The 20,983-nt window shown below is 44.4% G+C and overlaps 1 protein-coding gene across 2 annotated transcripts in view; it reads right to left on the minus strand.

The window, feature by feature from the left end:
- tek (TEK tyrosine kinase, endothelial) overlaps window positions 1–20,983 on the minus strand; it is a 75,651-nt gene that overhangs the window by 11,507 nt on the left and 43,161 nt on the right. For both annotated transcript variants that reach the window (XM_067983476.1, XM_067983475.1), the window contains exons 12-18: window positions 20,199–20,339; window positions 14,416–14,703; window positions 9,671–9,973; window positions 7,878–8,041; window positions 6,054–6,267; window positions 3,766–3,876; window positions 521–711 (exon numbers count right to left, since the gene is read on the minus strand). In XM_067983476.1, coding sequence (XP_067839577.1) covers window positions 521–711; window positions 3,766–3,876; window positions 6,054–6,267; window positions 7,878–8,041; window positions 9,671–9,973; window positions 14,416–14,703; window positions 20,199–20,339 — 1,412 coding nt within the window. The remainder of the gene's footprint in view (window positions 1–520; window positions 712–3,765; window positions 3,877–6,053; window positions 6,268–7,877; window positions 8,042–9,670; window positions 9,974–14,415; window positions 14,704–20,198; window positions 20,340–20,983) is intronic.

A 20,983-nucleotide genomic window follows, 5' to 3' on the forward strand; every position in this document is an offset into this window, starting at 1 on the left:
TCCAATGGTCCGGTGGATAAATTTACAGTGTGTTATTGGTATAGACTCCATCTGACCTGGAAGATCCAAATTTGATCCCTGGTCTATCATGTGTTAACCAATCATGGTGTTGGAGCACTGCAATTGGCTAGAGAGACAGCAAATGACAGGCAGGGCACCAAGTAATTATCTTGTGCCCCTATCAGATAGTCTTGAAAAAATGGATATTTTGTTCCGTGGACCCACAGCTAATAGAATCTGAGGTTGAGACTCATTTCTTGTAGTACCCTTACAACCAACAGGAAGAGACACTAATCCAATCAGTCTGTACTGGGCTCATACTAAGGTCACACAGGGAAAGAGTCAGTGTGTTAAACCACTGCACTATCCCAGTTCCCCTCACCCCCGCCATTCAGAACCACAAATGAAAAAATGAACAAAATAGTTAAATAGAACAATTTAAAAAGTAGACAAAATCAGAATTACGTGCAAAACACTGGAAGAAAATGACTTAGTTAACTTAAAAAAAAATGAACCAAACCTGTTTCTGGCTGAGATAATCCATGCCTTTAGTCACATCAGCTGCAAACTGCATCAGCTGCTGTGAGGATAAGGTGGAGGCAGTGCTGTGTGCAATGGCATAAGCTGGGTCAGTGTCGAGGACTCTGCTACTTCGCAGAAATTCCAACAAATTTCCATGCGGTGCAAATTCAATCGCTACATACAAATATCCTGCAAAAGTAAAACGAGAGACTTGCATTTATATAGCACCTTTCAGGACCTCACAAAACGTTTTACAGCCAAGGAAGTACTTTTGAAGTGTAGTCACTGTTGTAATGTAGGAAACGCGGCAGCCAATTTACGCTTAGCAAGATCCCACAAACAGCAATGTGATAATGACCAGATAATCTGTTTTAGTGATAAATATTGGCCAGGACACAAGGGAGAACTCCCCTGTTCTTCTTCGAAATAGTGCCATGGGATCTTTTATATCCACCTGAGAGGGCAGATGGGGCCTCGGTTTAACGTTTCATCCGAAAGACGGCACCTCCGACAGTGCAGCACTCCCTCAGTACTGCACTGGAATGTTATCTTAGATTATGTGCTCAAGTCTTTGGAGAGGGACTTGAACCCACGACCTTCTGACTCAGGGGCAAGAGTGCTACCCCACTGAGCCACAGCTGACACCTTAAAAGTAAAAAGATTAGACAGAAGATTCCGAGAAGAGATTCTTTACAAGGACACGATGGGATCCAGTAGCACCACTGCCTATGAAGGGGATAACATAAAGCAGACTTACAGCCTATAGCACAATTTTGATTAAATGGTCAAATTTTTATCGAGTGTCTAGGAGTACCTAGTGAATTAACACTGTTGTTAAGTATTTCTGTAACAGAGATTATTAATGGCCATAATTCTCCTCACTAGTTTCCTAACTTGAAACATTTTCAATAATCAGAGAGATCATGTGCTTTTAAACAGAGAGTGTTCTGTTTCTGTCAGGGGAGGGGACTGAGGGAAGCTGCTGAAAGTGGAAGCAGCCTCCTCCCAAGTGATTGTAAAGTTAGTAACAGATCCCACCATTTAAGCTAGAAACTTCTCTCTAAGGATCTTAAGGTTTACAAAGGAAGCTTTTGTCTGAGAATCATGCTGCATAAGCTCTTCAGATTTAGAAACAGCGAGAGGACTAATAGATCATTCTCATTGCAGCTGTTGAGATAGTCATAGAATAACACAGCTCAGAAGGAAGCCGTTCGGCCCATCGTGCCTATGCCGGCTCAATGAAAGAGCCAAACCATTAGTCCCACTCTCCCTGCTCTTTCCCCATGGCCCTGCAAATTTCTCCTTTTCAACTATTTATCCAATTCCCTTTTGAAAGTTACTATTGAATCTGCTTCCACCGCCCTTTTAGGCAGTGAATTCCTGATAGTAACAACTCAATGTGTAAAAAAAATTCTCCTCATCTCCCCCCTGGTTCTTTTGCTAATTATTTTAATCTGTGTCCTCTGGTTACCGACACCCCTCCCACTGGAAACAGTTTCTCCTTATTTACTCTATCAAAACCCTTCATAATTTTGAACACCTCTATTAAATCTCCCCTTAACCTTCTCTGTCCTTGTGTTTCAGAGCCTGGAGTTTATGTTTCCTCTGTAGAGATCCTGAAACAAACATATCTTGAAAGGAGCAACTTCTACAAAGAACTAGCAAATCTACAAGATACTTATCCATACGCTCCCTTCATGGCCTGTAATTTTTTTTTCTGTTCCAGTTTTTCACATCTTTATTTACAAGGTTCCTCTGCAACTCTGTAATTATATATTTCACAGATTCTTTATGGAACAGATTGCCTTAAAGTCAGGAGGGAGAGAATGGGAATGTGACTCTGATGTTTTTGTGGGGACAGGTCATGATAAAGTTTGTGAAGATACTTATACTTGACAGAGCCTTAATAAAAAGATAAAACTCAACATTCTGGACACAACACACATGAATGAATGGGCACATGGAAACAATACTTTGTGTGCATTCATACCTGAAAAAAAATTAAAGATATTTCGTAGTTTTCAAGATTCATGGAAAACCATAGAAACAGGTATATTGTAAGGAAACGCTTAATTCTTAACTTTTAGCTTTTGCCTGTTCAGTAATTTTCTGTTAGAAGGACAGTTTAAATTAAAAGGAATTCCAGTCGGAGAGCTTTAGATGATAACAAGTTATTGCACAGACACAGAACAAGCAGGAAGTCTTTGCTGATAAGAGATTCAGCAGAGGCAACAAACTTTGTTAGCTCCAGCCTCGAAAAGGCAGCTGTCATAGATCTGGAAAACTAGGGAGTGAGAGTCAAGTTATGGGGAGTTTTCTTGTTAAAACTGAAGTCCAGCTAATTGGATGAGGTAATACTTTGAAATATGCAGATTCTCACGTAGGCAGAGTGAAAGAAAGGTATAAATGAGGGGTATTGGAATAGATACTTCAGAATCCGACCAGGCTTAGCCAACTTAAACTCTCGAGCTCAAAGCCTGTAATGCTGTGAATTCTCCAGTACCTGGTACCCCAACATATATGTGTAATTATTATTAATAGTTATCATTGTATATGTGTAATTATTGGCAATAATAGTTTTCATTGTACATTTAATTCCTATGAAAGCCAACAAACAAACCCTATTTTCCTGTGGAATAACTTATAAATTTATAAGTAGGACCATCCATTTCCTAACAATATCCATATATAGATCTATATATCCATATATAGATGAGGAGCATATAAGAGATCCTATAGTGTTGAGAGCACTGGTTGCTTATATTGTATGTATGACACTTGTAATAGGATTTCAAATGTCAAAGCTATTTCTAATCAGTATCTTTACTGTTTTTCAACCCTAGAGATCAGTTGAAACTGTTTAACGATGGTATATTATGGCTGACTTTGCAAGTCTGTGATTCGAGCGTGGAATCTCATCCACCAGAAGTGTAGGTGGGAATATTTGCACCTGTACTGTCCACGGTCTTCTGACCATTTTAAAAGTCAGAAATCATGGGTACTATGCGTGAGTTGTGATAACGCCCTGTGAGACTCACACCGGTAAAATTACACTAATTGCACCAGTGACAATAAAAGTTTTTATTACACTAGTATTCTTCCACAGAAATGTTATAAAAACAGCAGCACACAGATTGAAGCAGTGCTTCATGACTGCCTGCCAGTTTGTGTTTGGTGTATTTCTATCCCAGTTGTCGCCTGTACCATACAATAAGAGAGAGAGAAGACTATAAGGACCAATACCCCGGTGTTCACAGGCTCCCAGCAGGTTGATTATATTCGGGTGATGTCCAAGTCTGCACAGAACTTCCAGTTCACCAGCAAAGTCCCGGTGATCATCTTTGGAGGCATATTCTACAGGAGGAGTAAGAATCACAGTTAGGGCTAGGGCAAAATTAGCTCCAATAATACTAGTGACTTTTAACTTTCAATTGCCATTGCTAAGAATAAGCAAATGGCAAAATCCACGGTATCATTTTCTCACCATTTCATGCACCAATCAACAACAACTTGCATTTCTATAGCGCCTTTAACATAGTAAAACATCCCAAGGCGCTTCACAGGAGCGATGATCAAACAAAATTTGACACCAAGCCACATAAGGAGATATTAGTACAGGTGACCAAAAGCTTGGTCAGAGGTAGGTTTTAAGGAGCATCTTAAAGGAGGAGAGAGAGGTAGAGAGGCAGAGAGATTTAGGGAAGGAATTCCAGAGCTTAGGGCCTAGGCAGCTGAAGACACGGCTGCAAATGGTGGAGCGAAGGAAATCGGGGATGTGCAGGAGGCCAGAATTGGAGGAGCGCAGAGATCTCGGAGGGTTGTAGGGCTGGAGAAGGTTACAGAGATAGGGAGGGGATGAGGCCATGGAGGGATTGGAGAACAAGGATGAGAATCAAATGTAAAAATGAGAGCTGCTCCTTTTTTTTTAGTCCATATCCAAGTTTTTGGATAAATCTTGGAAATAAAATTCACGTAAATTTGTGTAAAGTTTTAATTAAACTCCACCTTGAGAAATGAATAGTGCTTCAAGGTTATCTAACCCGTTCCTTGATCCTAGGATAGAAGGAAGTTTCAGCTCAGAGGGTAGGTTGCTTTGACAGAGACTGATATCTTTCAGAGATGGGTTGAGATTAGGGTTGCCAACCCTCCAGGATTGTCCTGGAGTCTCCAGGAATCGAAGATTAATCTCCAGGACACTGCTGGAAGCAAACACCAGGAGAAAAATCACAGGGGCAATAAAATAAAATTCTTTCAACACTTTGGTTTATTAGTTATAAAAATGGAAGAGTTGAATAGTTGAGTAAGAAAAGGCTGTTTGACTGACAGTCAAGAATCATCCATTCGGGTAATGAAGAGTCTGTTCACTTTCTGATAGGCCGTGGGAAGGCGGTGTGCCGTGAGGATGGGCATGTTGGGCGACCAATGGGGGGAATGTGGGGGCGGGGCAGTTTGAGGGAGCTCATGTGATGAAACCTCCAAGAATACATCCAGCCAGAGTTGGCAACCCAAGTTGAGAGTTTGCATGGAGATATAGACAAAGAAATCAGCTAGAAGGTAGATTATCTACGAATAATAATGTAGATTCAGCCACAGCTTGTCTTAAAATCAAGTTAAGCAGGAAAGAAAAAACAATAAGAAATGTGAAACAGAGGCTGTGAGAATAATATTTTAAAATTATTTTTGTAGGGTCAGGAGGAACATTAATGCGCCTTCTGGCCTCACAAAAAAAATCCATTCCCCCTGATGTACGACCCTCCCTTGCAATCGCCTCCCACCCCCTTGGCTCCACAAAGGAGTAGCCTTATTGTGTTGCTCCCTCCACCGATTGGCGAGCAGCTCTAATCAGCTGGTCAATGGAACTCCAAGGAAGCCCGAAAGAGCAAGAAAATGATTCCGGCCTCCGACCGTTTCCATCAGGCGGACAGTGGACCTACTGCTACCACCTCCCGCCCCATGGAAGCGGTCACTTCAACGTCGACCTGTGTAAATCTAGGCGCAAAGGCAGGCCTTTTTATATACTAATTGTATGATGTAGATCTAAACATGCACAGCAGAGGACACACACAGATTAAAACTACATTCACAACCAGTCTGGGAAGATATGATATGTGTGTTGTGTATCTTTATCTCTATATATTTCATATCAGTTGGAGAGAAACTATTTCCTCTGGTGAGAGAGTCTAGAATAAGAGGGCATAACCTTAAAATTAAAGCTAGGAAGTTCAGGGGTGATGTCAGGAAGCATTTCTTCACACAAAGGGTAGTGGAAATCTGGAACTCTCTCCCCCTAAAAAGGATGGGGGTCAGTTGAAAATTTCAAAACTGAGATTGCTAGATTTTTGTTAGGTAAGGGTATTAAGGGTTATGGAAAGAATGGGGGTAGATGGAGTTAAGATACAGATCAACCATGATCTAATTGAATGGCGGAACAGGCTCGAGGGGCTGAATGGCCTCCTCCTGTTCCCATGTTCCTGTAAAAATAATTATTCTTTGTCAATGAAGGAGTTTTTTTGACATTATGGCCATCTTACCTTTCATTCTTTTAATGGCCGCATTCATTTTGTGTCCATCCTTCTTAATACGGGCCTTCAAGACTTGTCCAAAATTCCCTTCACCAATAATGTCTTCAAATTTGATGTCATCCCATTGGAGGACAGGATAGACTATTGGCATTCGCAACTGAGGCTTTGGTTTCCTGGACAGAGTGAGGGTGCCTGAATTAAACTGAATAACAGGCTCCTCCCTCTTCAAAGGAAAAAGAAAAGACAGGCTGAGAGTTAACCTGCTAAAAAAATAACACTTAAAAACCACTAATATTGTTTACTCCAGTTCAGCTACAAGAGACGCGCTGGGATTTTCCTCTTTGGGGCGGAGTTCCAGTAGGACAAGACTTCCAACTGCCCCTCCAATTGGCCTTGATCAACTGTGACTCGTTTGCCTGGATCAGGGTTATGTCTCAGAGGCACTGTCGGGCTCCCAGGGGGATTCTTGCTGCCAAGAGGGAGCTGGCCAGTGGAAGGGCACACAATACTGGCAGTGCTGCAGTGGGGGTAGATTGCAGTGCCACAAGAGATGACAAGGGACCATCATGGGGCAGAGATTGTCTGAAAGTGGCATCAAGGGTCTCACTGAACGCCTCGACTGAGACTGAGGCCTTCAGCAGCCGAGTGCTGGGCCTAACTTGGAGGGAGAGGAGGCTGCCACAAGACCCTCGCCCTCAGTTAGTACAAATCAGTGCCTTTACCATCATGTCTTGGGGGCTATCACCACATTCAACATGGCAGCCCTGGCACCGGTACCTGACGGCCCCATGTAAAATAGGTGCCCTCCCACTGACTCCACAAACTCCGATGGGGTCAGTGCTGAAGGGCACTATGGGTTACGATCCTGCTCTGGGATCACGGCATGTGAACTTTTGAGGCCTCTGAATCAAAGTCAAGAGTGCAGTGTTTCCAAGTTGTGTTGACTATTTCCTGTGTCTGAAGTAGAACTGGCTGCCAGTGCCAGTCAGTCAATCAGTGGGCCACCTGATACAGAAATTGCTAAAAACTAGTGGACAGGTACAAAAATATAGTTACAAAGGCTAATGGAATGTTGGTCTTCATCTCAAGAAAGCTGGAATACAAAGGGGTGGAAGTTATGTTACAGTTATATAAAGCTCGGGTCAGGCCCCATCTGGAGATACTGCGTTCAGGTCTGGGCATCGCACCTCAGGAAGGATATGTTGGTCTTGGAGGGGGTACAGCAAAGATTCACCAGAATGATACTGGGGCTAAAAGTGTTAAATTATGAGAACAGGTTGCATAGACTAGGCTTGAATTCCCTCGAGTATAGAAGATTAAGGGGTGATCTAAATAAGGTGTTTAAGATTCAGAACAAGGGGGCATAACCTTAAAATTAGAGCCAGGCCATTCAGGGGTGATGTCAGGAAGCACTTCTTCACACAAAGGGTAGTGGAAATCTGGAACTCTCTCCCTCAAAAAAGCTGTTGAGGCTGGGGGTCAATTGAAAATTTCAAAACTGAGATTGATAAATTTTTGTTAGGTAAGGGTATTAAGGGATATGGAACCAAGACAGGTAGATGGAGTTAAGATACAGATCAGCCATGATTTAACTGAATGGCAGAACAGGCTCGAGGGGCTGAATGGCCTCCTCCTGATCCTATAGTGGATCATTGTATGGCAAACAGGATTTCACTTCAGGATTGGCTAGACCTATGCTGCGTTCCTGACTCTTCGGAGTTATTATTGAGCTCTGTACAAACTGGAACATTTTACTATTGTGAAACTCTTGGCAATATCCCGCAGTAGGAAACGATGCTCTCGACCTGGCAATGTTTGGTCGCGCGATCCTACCGAGCTGTTTTGAAAAGCTTGCACCATTTTCCGTTGGAAGTTGTTCCTCTTGAAGTGAAGCACGATGCAAAAGGCCAATAGGATTGTGAGACAGGTCATTCCCGCTGAACCCAGGATGGCATACAACAGCAGTCTCCCCTCATGCTGGCGACTGTAATACTCAGCTGGAAAGAAACATGAACACGCTCATATATCTCAGGGACTTCATACTTTATGAAAATGATCATAGAATGATGCAGCGCAGAAGGAGGCCATTCAGCCCATCGTGCCTGTGCTGGCTCTTTGAAAGAGCTATCCAATTAGTCCCACTCCCCTGCTCTTTCCCCATAGCCCTGCAAATTTTTCCTTTCCAAGTATTTATCCAATTCCCTTTTGAAAGTTACTATTGAATCTGCTTTCACCTCCCTTTCAGGCAGCGCATTCCAGATCATAACAACTCGCTGCGTAAAAACACCTCTCCTCAACTCCCATCTAGTTCTTTTGCCAATTATCTTAAACAAAGTGTCCTCTGGTTACCGACCCTCCTGCCAGTGGAAACAGTTTCTCCTTATTTACTCTATCAAAACCCTTCATGATTTTGAACACCTCTATTAAATCTCCCCTTAACCTTTTCTGCTCTAAAGAAGAACAATCCCAGCTTTTCCAGTCTCTCCACATAACTGAAGTTCCTCATCCCTGGTACCATTCTAGTAAATCTCCTCTGCACCCTCTTCAAGTCCTTGACATCCTTGTATAATAGATACAGAGGGATGCTATCCCAGTAAACTGTATAGGGCTGAGTTCCCAATAGTTGATAATTTTTACACCAGTTTATATTATGTGTAAATGGCAATCTAGGCATTAAGTCACATTTAGGGGGTGTTAATATCAGTTAATAAATTCTCACATTGATGTAACAAAGTGGTAATTCTTTAACTTAATGGATTAAAAGCATCAAGCTAACCAATTACTGGGGACAATTCCAACTAATTTTAGGCAGACTGTGAATTCCAAATGATAAACTCTCCTAGAGATAACAATGTAACTCGGATTTAAATGGATAGTAATTCAGGCGCCATCAGCCCGCAATCTCCCAGCTCCCTGCGAGCACCAGGAGCACTCAGCGACACAATCACACTTTACATCCAAAAATGTGAAGTTAAGATGCTACAATTATTGAGCCTTAAGTGTCCACGTCATGATACAGCAACGAAGTGCACTGGCCACTGGCATTAACACTTACACCCACTGGCATTGCACAGACGGATGTAAAACAATTCAATTATCAGCACGTTAAATGGGTGGGACCAAGAGTTAGTTGCCTTGGGATCAGGAATCACTGACTTATGCTGAATTGTTGGCCTCTGCCTATATATTGCTTGTTGATAATTGTAAACTGTGCTTGTAATCAGACAGGATTACCACAATAATTTATAATAACAAAAAAAACCTTATTTATTTTCTGCATGAGGCAACTATTTGGTTACTCATTTCAATCAATAAGCACTTAATAAAAGCAGAAAGAAGTCACAGTTAATATTTTATACATCTGAACCTAGAAAGTACTGTCGGAGATATTAACAAACACTTAACATTCCTTTGTCAGCTACTTTAGCTCAGGTGTTGACTAATTTAAGATAAGCAGGTCAGTGCCTGTGTTCAAATAACAGACAGAGGAACTTCATGTAACTGCATTAAACAGGCTTTACGATTTCTTTTAGACGTACCAGGAGTTTATCAATGACATGTATACACTCACAGGAAGTACACGCTCACAAGTTGCACTCTTATCACTGATGTTGGGGAAACTGTACCTGCAGACCTCGGCAGTGTGTGCAGTTCCATGGTCGGGTTAGGGTGACTCTCCCCAATGTTATTCTTTGCACAGAGTTCCACCAGGTAGGGTGAGTTTGCCTCCAGCCCTCTTAACTGGAACTGCGAAACGACGTTCTCTCTCATTTTGATTTCTGTCTCCTGAGTGTAATCCTCCGCACCGTAGATTTTGTAACGTATGACGATTGAAGATATTGAGTTGCCGTCTTCGATTAACCAGGAAATGAAAGCCGAGGAGTCGGATATGTTAAAAATCTTCACATTGGCAGGAGCGGGAGGCCTTTCTGTTGAAATAAACATGACCTTGGTATTAATTGCACTGTGCTCTGCTCTCAAATTCACACAATGGTAGCTCAATTGCTAAATTTAAATCTGAGATAGACAGCTTTTTGGCAACCAAAGGTATTAAGGGATATGGTCCAAAGGCAGGTATATGGAGTTAGATCACAGATCAGCCATGATCTTATCAAATGGCGGAGCAGGCACGAGGGGCTGAATGGCCTACTCCTGTTCCTACGTACCTAACTTATTGAGGGACCACACATACAATGGAATCCTGGTAAAGTCTCGGAGAATGAGCTGGGCTCATCCCTGCATATCCATTGTACAAGGATGTCAAGGCCTTGGAGAGGGTATAGAGGAGATTTACTAGAATGGTAACAGGGATGAGGGACTTCAGTTATGTGGAGAGACTGGAGAAGCTGGGATTATTCTCTTTAGAGCAGAGAAGGTTTAGGGGAGATTTAATAGAGGGGGTTCAAAATTATGAGGGGTTTTGATAGAGTAAATAAGGAGAAATTGTTCACTGGCAGGAGGGTCGGTAACCAGAGGACACAGATTTAAGGTCACTGGCAAAAGAACCGGGGGCAGATAAGGAGAATTTTTTTTTATGCAACGAGTTGTTATGATCTAGAATGCACTGTCTGAAAGGGCGGTGGAAGTTGAATATATAATAACTTTCTAAAGAGAATTGGATAAATACTTGAAGTGGAAAAATTTACAAGGCTTTGGGGAAAGAGCAAGGTGAGTGGGACTAATTGGATAGCTCTTTCAAAGAGCTGGCACAGGCACAATGGGCCGAATGGCCTCCTTCTGTGATGTATGATCCTACAAACGCACAACTTGGCTTAAAGCAATGATAAATATATGTTTTATATTATTGCTAGTGAGTCTCCTGTGGCCTTGTTCCCAGTTAATCAGGGGAAATGCTATGTATTTGTTGTAACGGATTGAGATTCCAGCTCCCTTTGGAACAAATAATAACAGGCATCCTCGTCACATTGGCTTTTAGAGGTTACAATGCCATCTTCTGGAGGAGGTAAGAATAGCAGGCATTACCATTAGAGCATTGCCAACTCAAGAATTTATACACACAAATATATATATAGTCCCCACCGTTTATAGCGATATGCCCACTATGCATGGTTTTAATAGTGGATTTTCACTAATACTATGAAAGTTGGGAAAGACACGTCTTCATAGGGTCTACCCACACAGGAGATTACAGGAGGGGCGGGAGATAGTGATTCCCATGTGAGACTCCCCATGAATGTGGGCGAGTTGCTAGGCATGCTATATATGACAGTACTCTGCTATATACTGTAGCTCACTATTGAAGAAACCAAACAAGGTGCACCTAAACGAGGTGGGAACTAATGAGTAACCACAGCGGTTTCTAGATGAAATAAACGAAGCACTTTAAGAGGCTAGAACCAGCAACTTTGAAATTTACATGAATACAAATGGTTAATGATTTTTGCTTATTGGTCGATATCAGCGACTGCCCGATTTAAATGTAGATGTTTTAAGTGGTGAGGACCGTATCCTAAATTCTGGGGGCTACCATGCCTCAAATTACTTTCATTCCTTTGGTCTGAACTGAATTTAAACCCAGGCCCCAGACTTGAAAGGACAGTAAAACACTGCCACCCATTCCCTGTTTTTTAAAGCATTTAATAAGAAATATTAATTAATTAATGTAATGCATGAGATAATTAATTAAATTAATGTAAACATTAATCAGTTGAATTTCTATAGCGCTTCTTGTGTACAGAAAGACGTCTCAGAGCATTTATATACAGTTAAAGGAAATTAAAAAAGGTAATAAAATTAATACATTTATATAAAGCTGCAAGTCAAGTCTTAATTTTGATGCAAGGCAGGAGTTCAGGGAACATATAGGGCCCGATATTAGGAGGGTGGCAGGATTGCGTGGGTAACGCGCCCAGTGAAATCGGGGTGCTCCGCAAGCGATTGCAGCTTGATTGGAGCCACTTACCTGTGCTTCCGGGTTTCGCGCTGGAAAGCTGCGCAGCGGGCGGACTGCGCAGGTGCAGCATAGGCTGTCAGCTGGAGGAGCCCTATTTAAAGGGGCAGTCCTCCACTGACTGATACTGCAGGAAATAGGAAAAATTACAGCTTGGAGCAGCTCCCAGGTTTAATGATGCCTCACTCCAGGTATCATTGGATGGGGTGAGGCGGAGGGTGAGGACAGAGATCTTCCCCCCCCCGGCAGGCGGGAGGAAGCGGCCTGCCTCTGCCACCAAGAAGGCCTGGCAAAGGAGGTCACCTGCAACACCAACATATCGCCCACCTGCATACAGTGCAGGAGGCGCTTCAATCACCTAAGTAGGTCAGCCGAAGTGAGTACACTTACTCATTCCCCTACACTCCGTCTGCCACATCACCGCCCCCACCCCACATCTCCTTCTGCACTGCCAACACAACTCTATCACATCACTCCTCACACCCACTCAAACCTCATCCTCATCTTACCTGCACTTACTCACCTCGCCAGTACTCATCCCAACACTACCACTCAACCCAATCCTCATACAATCTTATGGCTCTATCTCATACTCACCCTCTCATGCATCTCTTTCACAGTCAGCCTCACTCAACCTGCCACTACCTGTGCTGCAGCCACAGGGCGTGCAGTACATTTGTGCAGTAGGAAGTGTAAGGCAAATAGAAGGTTTTTACTTCTATTTAATTTCTGATCAACTCACATCACATATTATATTGGCACCACTACTGCCACGTCTTTGCGAATCTTGTCTGGTTTGTGCAATAATGCCCGTTCCTGAGGATCACAATGAAGACCCACACCTGATGCCACCATTGTGTCACTGTAGAGTGGGTGTAGGTGTATTTGCAGGGCTCTTTTGTGCAGACGACTGAGAGACGTCGGCGATGTCCCTGGTGGCACCCTGGAAGAATGCGGAGGAGAAGTTGTTGAGGGCAGTGGTGACTTTGACAGCGACGGGTAAGAAGATGGTGCTCGGGCCAGCCGGGAGCAGCTCGGCATGAAGGAGGCTGCAGATGTCCATGACTACATGTCGAGTGACTCTGAGCCTCAGTGTGCACTGCTGCTCAGAGAGGTCCAGGAAGCTGAGCCTCGGTCTGTGGACCCTGTGGCGAGGGTAGTGCCTTCTGCGACGCATCTCTCTCTGCCGTTGCCCTCCTTCCTGCTGTGCAGGTGGATGTGTCACAGCACTGTGTTGTGGAGCTCCACGTGTCAGAGGTAGAAGGCATGGCCGGTGAGGCTGGTAATGCTGTTCGCCCTCCTCCGAGGTTATGACTGCAGCTACGGCGGCCCCCATCCGGAAGATGTACATTTGAGGGGGTCCGCAAGGTAGGTACATGTGTCTGGACACCGGGGTAAGTGTGCAAGTTGGTGAATTTTATTGTTAGGAGGTGGGTGGTGGAGGCCAAACTTTGTCCAAAGTGATAGAGTGGCCTCCTGCAATGAGTGAGGGTCTCCCCCCGACCTGTCAAATGGACCTTTGCAGCTGCCACAGGCTGATGGCTGCAACACGTCCATTTGAACTGGGAGTGTTTCCCCCAGTACGGGAAACAGTCCCAGTTGTTTGCAAAATCCCAACCCTCCTAAAATGTCATGTTAATCAGGTCTCTAAACGAGCTGAAATACCTTAATGATTACTTTAAGTGGCACCCAGCCGGCTTTAATTGCCAGCGGGAGTCCCGCATGCGGGGGCTGCGCGCACATGTCAGCACGTCACTGGGGAACCCGGACCTGCCCCGGGAATTCCCGATTTTCGCAGCCCCCCCGCCACGAACGCACCCGCTCGGGGGTGCGAAAATCGAGCCCATAGAATTTACAGCACAGAAAGAAGCCATTTCCTCTTATATTTATGGCCCCTAGTTTTGGTCTCCCCGTACATATAGGAAAGATAAATCTGGTGTTTATGCTCCAACCCTACTTCATCTCACCCTATCAACATATCCTTCTATTCCTTTTTCCCTCATGTGTTTATCTAGCTTCCCTTTAAATGCATCTATGTTATTCGCCTCAACTACTCCTTGTGGTAGCGAGTTCCACATTCTCACCACTCTCTGGATAAAGAAGTTTCTCCTGAATTCCCTATTGGATTTATTAGTGACTATCTTATATTTATGGCCCCTAGTTTTGGTCTCCCCCACAAGTGGAAACATCTCGACATCTACCCTATCGAAACCCTTCAGAATTTTGAAGACCTCTATCAGGTCACCTCTTAGGCTTCCCTTTTCTAGATTATATCAGTTAACACAAATAAACAAAGCACTTAAGAGGCTATAACCAGCAACTTTGATATTGACATGAATACAAATGGTTAACGATTTTCGCCTATTGGTCGATAAAAGCAACTGCCCGATTTAAACGCCGATGTTTTAAATGGTGGGGACACAAACTCTAGAAGCAGTAATTGGGAAGGGAATAACTTACTGTTGCTGTAGGTCCATGAGGTCACCATGTCGCACCACTCTCCCACTGACTTGGTGTGTGCTCGCACTCGACACTGGTATTGCTGTTTAGGCTGCAGACCCTCGATCTCCAGACTGGACAGGTTCCCAGGTACCTCCAAGGTGGTAGGTTTCCCTTTACTGTCATTGACTCCATGACACTCAACGTGGTACGTGATTTCCTCCAGTGTCCCAGGCACTGGCTGCCATGTTAATCTAAGGGACGTTTGGCTTTTGGGCAGGACTTTGAAACCCAGCGGAGCAGGGAGACCTGTGTCACACACACACACAACAAAGAAGAACAGATATCATAGAATCGTGCAGCATAGAAGGAGGCCAATTGGCCCATCGTGCCTGTGCCAGCACTTTGAAAGAGCTTAGACCCACTCCCCCTGCTCTTTCCCCAATGCCCTGCAAATATTTCCCCTTCAAGTATTTATTCAATTCCCTTTTGAAAGTTACTATAGAACCTGCTTCCACCATCCTTTCAGGCAGTGCATTCCAGATCATAACAACTCACTGCATAAAAAAATTTCTCCTCATCTCCCCTCTGCTTCTTTTGCTAATTACCTTAAATCTGTGTCCTCTGGTTACTGACCCTCCTGCCATTGGAAACAGTTTCTCTTTATTTACTCTGTCAAAACCCTTCATTATTTTGTTATCAACTGCTTGTGTTTATCGACATTTTTACAGTTTGATAATAAGGATAAAATGTCACTGATTAAAATAAAAAAATGCCAGTCCTTTTATTGAGATAGGCTTAAGATTATCATTTTGTTTGAAAACGGGAAATAAACATTACTTTAAAATCAGTGTAGCCCTAGAAATTACTGGTGGTGATATATCTGTACAAATACCTAATTTGTCTGACATTTACTTATCCGCAATTTTAACAGAGGTGTTAAATTATTTATTTTAACAGGTTAAGGGCTCAGATAAAATAATGGACAGATAAATGACACATGAACATGTTAAATGTTCATTCCTTAATATTGACAACAGTAATTTCTAGGCTTATATTTTCCTCCATTTAGGTAACCCTGCTACAAATGGTTGTTTGTATCATGCAAATCGCAGCTGCCTGTATTCTAACTCACACCAAGTCTCGATAACCGCTTATCCCTGTGCTCGCTGAACTACATTGGCTCCCGGGTCCGGCAACACCTCGATTTTAAAATTCTCATTCTTGTGTTCAAATCTCTCCATGGCCTCACCCCTCCCTATCTCTGTAACCTCCTCCAGCCCCACAACCCTCCGAGATCTCTGCGCTCCTCCAAATTCTGGCCTCTTGCACATGCCTGATTTTCATCGCTCCACCATTGGCGGCCGTGCCTTCAGCTGCCTAGGCCCTAAGCTCTGGGATTCAATCCCAGGTTGGGATACAGTTTCACAGTGCTGGGAGCCCTCTGGTTCCTATCCCAGTGCCTTTCTTTGTGTGTGAGTCTAGACGAGTGTTGGCAAGCTATTCTACAATGTAAGGTATCACAGCCAAGCTCATTTCTGTCCTCAGTGAACATTTACACACTTGTACTTACATTAGGGGTCAGAGGATAGTGATCAAGAGGGAGAATGAGGATCATTCTTTCCCTCCCTAATCTGGGAGTACTGTAAGTCCCCCTCTGCTACACTGGCTAAGATCAATTATATGTTTGTAGCACATTAAAGAGTTTCAAACACTGCACCAATCATTCCAAAATCAGTATTCCATGTTCACAGATGCAGCAAAGATTTGCTGACAATATTTGTCAGCCGTGGCTCAGTGGGTAGCACTCTCGCCTCTGAGTCAGGAGGTCATGGGTTCAAGCCTCTCTCCAGAGTCTTGAGCACATAATCCAGGCTGACACTCCAGTGCAGTACTGAGGGAGTGCTGCACTGTCGGAGGTGCCGTCTTTTGGATGAGATGTTAAACCGAGGCCCTGCATGCCCTCTCAGGTGGATGTGAAAGATCCCACGGCCACTATTTCATAGAAGAGCAGGGGAGTATCTCCCCAGTGTCATGGCCAATATTTATCCCTACAACCAACATCACTAAAACAGATTATCTGATCATTATCTATGCTGTTTGTGAGACCTTGCTGTGTGCAAATTGGCTGCCGCGTTTCCTACAACAGTGACTACACTTCAAAAGTACTTAATTGGCTGTAAAACGCTTTGGGATGACCTGAGATCATGAAAGGTGCTGTATAAATGCAAGTCTAGACTGAGATGAGAAGGAATTTCTTCACTCAGAGGATTGTGAATCTTTGGAATTCTCTACCCCAGAGGGCTGCAGATGCTGAGTCGTTGAATATGTTCAAGACTGAGATTGATAGATTTTTGGACTCAAGGGGAATGAATGGATATTCAGATTGGGCAGGAAAGTGGAGTTGAGGTCGAAGATCAGCCATGATCTTAATTGGTGGAGCAGGCTCGAGGGGCTGAATGGCCTATTCCTGCTTCTATTTCTTATGCTCTTAAGTCTTTCTTTCTTTGGCACATAGCACTACGGCCAATTTGTTAACATATAAACACATGGAAATGTTTGTTTAGTGAAGCTGCCTGAACAAACACTAAGTTCATACAAAATTTACAGTGAAAAGAGCCACTGACTCACTGTACTGCCCTGGACAACATGACACTTCACCCAATACACAGGGGTTCAAATAATGATCTTCACAGTATTTCTGTTGCTGACTACAGCTAATAGTGAAATGGGACACCGCCTGAGACCAGCTTTGGAGCTAACATAAACTCTGAACATGTCTCCAGAGCAATAACACTTCAAACATGGAGAAGATCTTCAGCACAAGCCATAATCCCTGGAGGTCAGTGACGCCAAAGTAATCTCCCTCTCTGGTCAAATCTTTGTCGGGTAAGGGTATTAAAGGTTATGGAACCAAGATGGGTCGATGGAGTTAAGATACAGATCAGCCCGGATCCAATTGAATGGTGGAACAGGCTCGAGGGGCTGAATAGCGTCCTCCTATTCCTATGTTCCAAAGGCACCTCCTACCATGGTACTCACCTCCACACGTGGGGCCTATTTGCTGACCCCCCCCTTCAAATATGGCTGTCGGCCCATGGTGCTGATCTATGTGTCTCTGATTCTCCATCTACAACGTCACAGGCACTAGAGGGGATTGCCAGAGCCAGGACAAAGCATAATGCTAGAGACCTATGTCGATATCCGATACCCTCGACAAAAATGGGGGATGGTGTACAGTGTGGAGCTCTCCCTGAAGGAAGAGAGATTAACTGCGCAGAGCAGTCTCCCTTAGGCACAAAAATGCCTATTTGGATGCAACAATGATCCTTCCTTCCATTGCCAAACAGGCAGGAGATGCTAGAAGCACTGCTCAGTCATTGCAGCCTCCGGTTTACTCCCCACAGAATCAGTGAACCCTGAAGGGATTATGAACCCAACACCTTCTAGTTCCGTGACCAGTGTTCCATTTATTGAGCTACCTAACCTTCAATCTCCAAAATGGGGAAGAGAAGAAAATTCCTTAAAGGAAGAGTGAGCCTGTGGTGGCACAAAGCATAATGGAACGTGAGAGGGAAAGGAGGTCAAATGCCCCGAGTTGCTTGATGGTTGCTGTCAGCTATTCTGTACGGGGAGATGAAAGGGAAAGTCAACTATCTCCATGCGGGCGGGAGAATCGGAGAGGGACTCTCCATAGGTTTGTTCCTCCACACACTTCCTGGAGGCCAATTAAAGGCAGTATTGGCGGTGGCCTGGAGCTGGCTGTTCATTCCATTGGCTTGGGCTCGGGGTAGCTCCGAGGGTGAAATGGGTGCTTGTTTTCAGAGGAAGGCACGTATCCTCAATGAGAAACAGATGCCATCCACCCCAGGAACAACAACAATTTTTTTTTTTAAGAAGAGTTTTTTTTGTGTGAGATTTTGTACTTCAATGCTGTGGAACAGGCCAATCTTATCATTCAGTGTCAACATGCAACAATCCCAGGACAGGTACAGAGGAGCCAAATGCACAGTAATGCTTCAACAATAACAACTTGCATTTATATAGCACCTTTATAGTGGTAAAATGTCCCGAGGAGCTTCACAGGAGTTTAATCGGACAAAATTTCACACCGAGCCGCAATAAGATATATTAGGATAGGTGACCAAAAGCTTGGTCAAAGAGGTAGGTTTTAAAGAACGTCTTCATAGTATCATAGTATGTTACAACACAGAAGGAGGCCATTTCACCCATCATGCCTGTGCCGGCTCTTTGAAAGAGCCATCCAATTAGTCCCACTCCCCTGTTCTTTCCCCATGGCCCTGTAAATTTTTTCCCTTCAAGTATTTATCCCATTCTCTTTTGAAAGTTATTATTGAATCTGCTTCCACCCCCCTTTCAGGCAGTGAATTCCAGATCATAACAACTCTCTGTTTAAACAAATGTTTCCTCATGTCACCTCTGGTTCTTTTGCCAATCACCTTAAACCCATGTCCTCTGTTTACCAACCCTTCTTCCACTGGAAACAGTTTCTTCTTGTTTACTCTATCAAAACCCTTCATGATTTTGAACACCTCTATCAAATCTCCCCTCAACCTTCTCTGTTCTAAGGAGAACAATCCCAGCTTCTCCAACCTCGCCATATAACTAAAGTCCCTCATCCCTGGCACCATTCTAGTAAATCTCTTCTGCACCCTCTCTAAGGCCTTGACATCCTTCCTAAAATGTGGTGCCCAGAAGTGAACACAATACTCCAGTTGAGGCCTAACCAGTGTTTTATAAAGGTTTAGCATAACTTCCTTGCCTTTGAACTCTATGCCTCTCTTAATAAAGCCAAGGATCCCATTTCCTTTTTAGCAGCCTTCTCAACGTTTCCTGCCACCTTCAAAGATTTGTGTCTGTGCATCTCCAGGTCTCTGTTCCTGCACCCCCTTTAAAATTGTACCATTTAGTTTATATTGCCTCTCCTCATTCTTCCTACCAAAATGCAACATTTCACACTTCTCTCCGTTCAATTTCATCTGCCATGTGTCTGCCCATTTCACCAGTCTGTCTACGTCCTCCTGGACCTAAATTTTAACTCAGAAAAACGGATGGGTTGGGGGGGTGGGGGGCGGCAGTAAAAATTGAAAAAATCTAAAACCTGCCTCCATCCTGTCCATTTCCGGTATTAACAGAGGTGGTATGAGGGGTGGGGGACCAACCCGCTCTCAAGAGGCAGGTCAGTCACTAAAAGCTTTCCCCACCACAATCTCCGCCCCCGACCCCCCACCATGATCTCTCACCCCCCCCCCCCCCCCCCAACCCCATGATCTCCGACACCCCCCCCATCTAAGACTTGTTAATCAGGCGGGAAACCGACAACAAAAAAAATAAAAGATGTCCTTATGTCAAAATTGTAGGATATCTGGGAAACCCCGCCCACCACACCCCCCCCGCCCGCCCGCCCACCACCCCCACCGCCCGCCCGCCCACCCCCCCGCCCGCCCGCCCGCCCGCCCGCCCACCCCTCCCCCCGCCCGCCCACCCCCCCCCCGCCCGCCCACCCACCACCACCCCACCCACCCACCCACCACCACCGCCCCCTGCCCACCCCCCCCCACCCACCACCACCACCACCCCCCCGCCCACAACCCCCCCCCCACCCCGGAGACTCCAGGACAATCCTGGAGGGTTGGTGACGCTAAGGATAGCTGGTTTAAGGGTTAGTTTTATAAAGATCTTTTCCCTTTGTATAATTGTCCTAGATTTTTGTACAGAATTGTTACAAAGCGCACATAGGGGTAATTAATTAATAAATAATGAAAATGGGTATGATCCATTACTTGGGCATTCAGTCCAGAAACTTGCCACTGGACCAGGATGTCCTTCCCCTCCATCTCCTGGGCGGCTTAGCTGTACGCATACATTGTACTGACACATTGGTTGTAGATTGTCCAACGTCACTAATGCTGATGAATCTGTTACTGAAGGTAAAAAAAAAACATCTTATTTTGAGTCATTCCAGCAATTCACTGAACCAACGGTATTAGTAGGTCTGAAGAACTGCAGAATTAAACTCCCCCCACCCCCACAATCCCCGAACACTCTGATTCACAATAACATCAACAACAACAACTTGCTTTTATATAGTGCCTTTAACGTAGTAAAATGTCCCAAGGCGCTTCACAGGAGCGATTATCAAACAAAATTTTGCACCGAACCACATAAGGAGATATTAGAACTCAGAGGTAGGTTTTAAGGAGCATCTTAAAAGTAGGAGAGAGGAGCGGAGAGATTTAGGGAGGGAATTCCAGAGCTTAGGGCCTAGGCAGCTGAAGGCACAGCCGCCAATGGCGGAGCGATGGAAAGCGAGGATGCACAAGAGGCCAGAATTGGAGGAGCGCAGAGATTTCGGAGGGTTGTAAGGCTGGAGGAGGCTACAGAGATAGGGAGGGACGAGGCCATGGAGGGATTTGAAAACAAGAATGAGAATTTTAAAACTGAGGCGTTGTCAGACCAGGAGCCAATGTAGGTCAGAGAGCACAGGGGGTTGATAGGTGAACGGGACATGGTGTGAGTCAGGATACGGGCAACAGAGTTTTGGATGAGCTCAAGTTTACGGAAAGTG

Source organism: Heptranchias perlo, chromosome 4 (assembly GCF_035084215.1).
Source record: "Heptranchias perlo isolate sHepPer1 chromosome 4, sHepPer1.hap1, whole genome shotgun sequence".
Classification (NCBI taxonomy): domain Eukaryota; kingdom Metazoa; phylum Chordata; class Chondrichthyes; order Hexanchiformes; family Hexanchidae; genus Heptranchias; species Heptranchias perlo.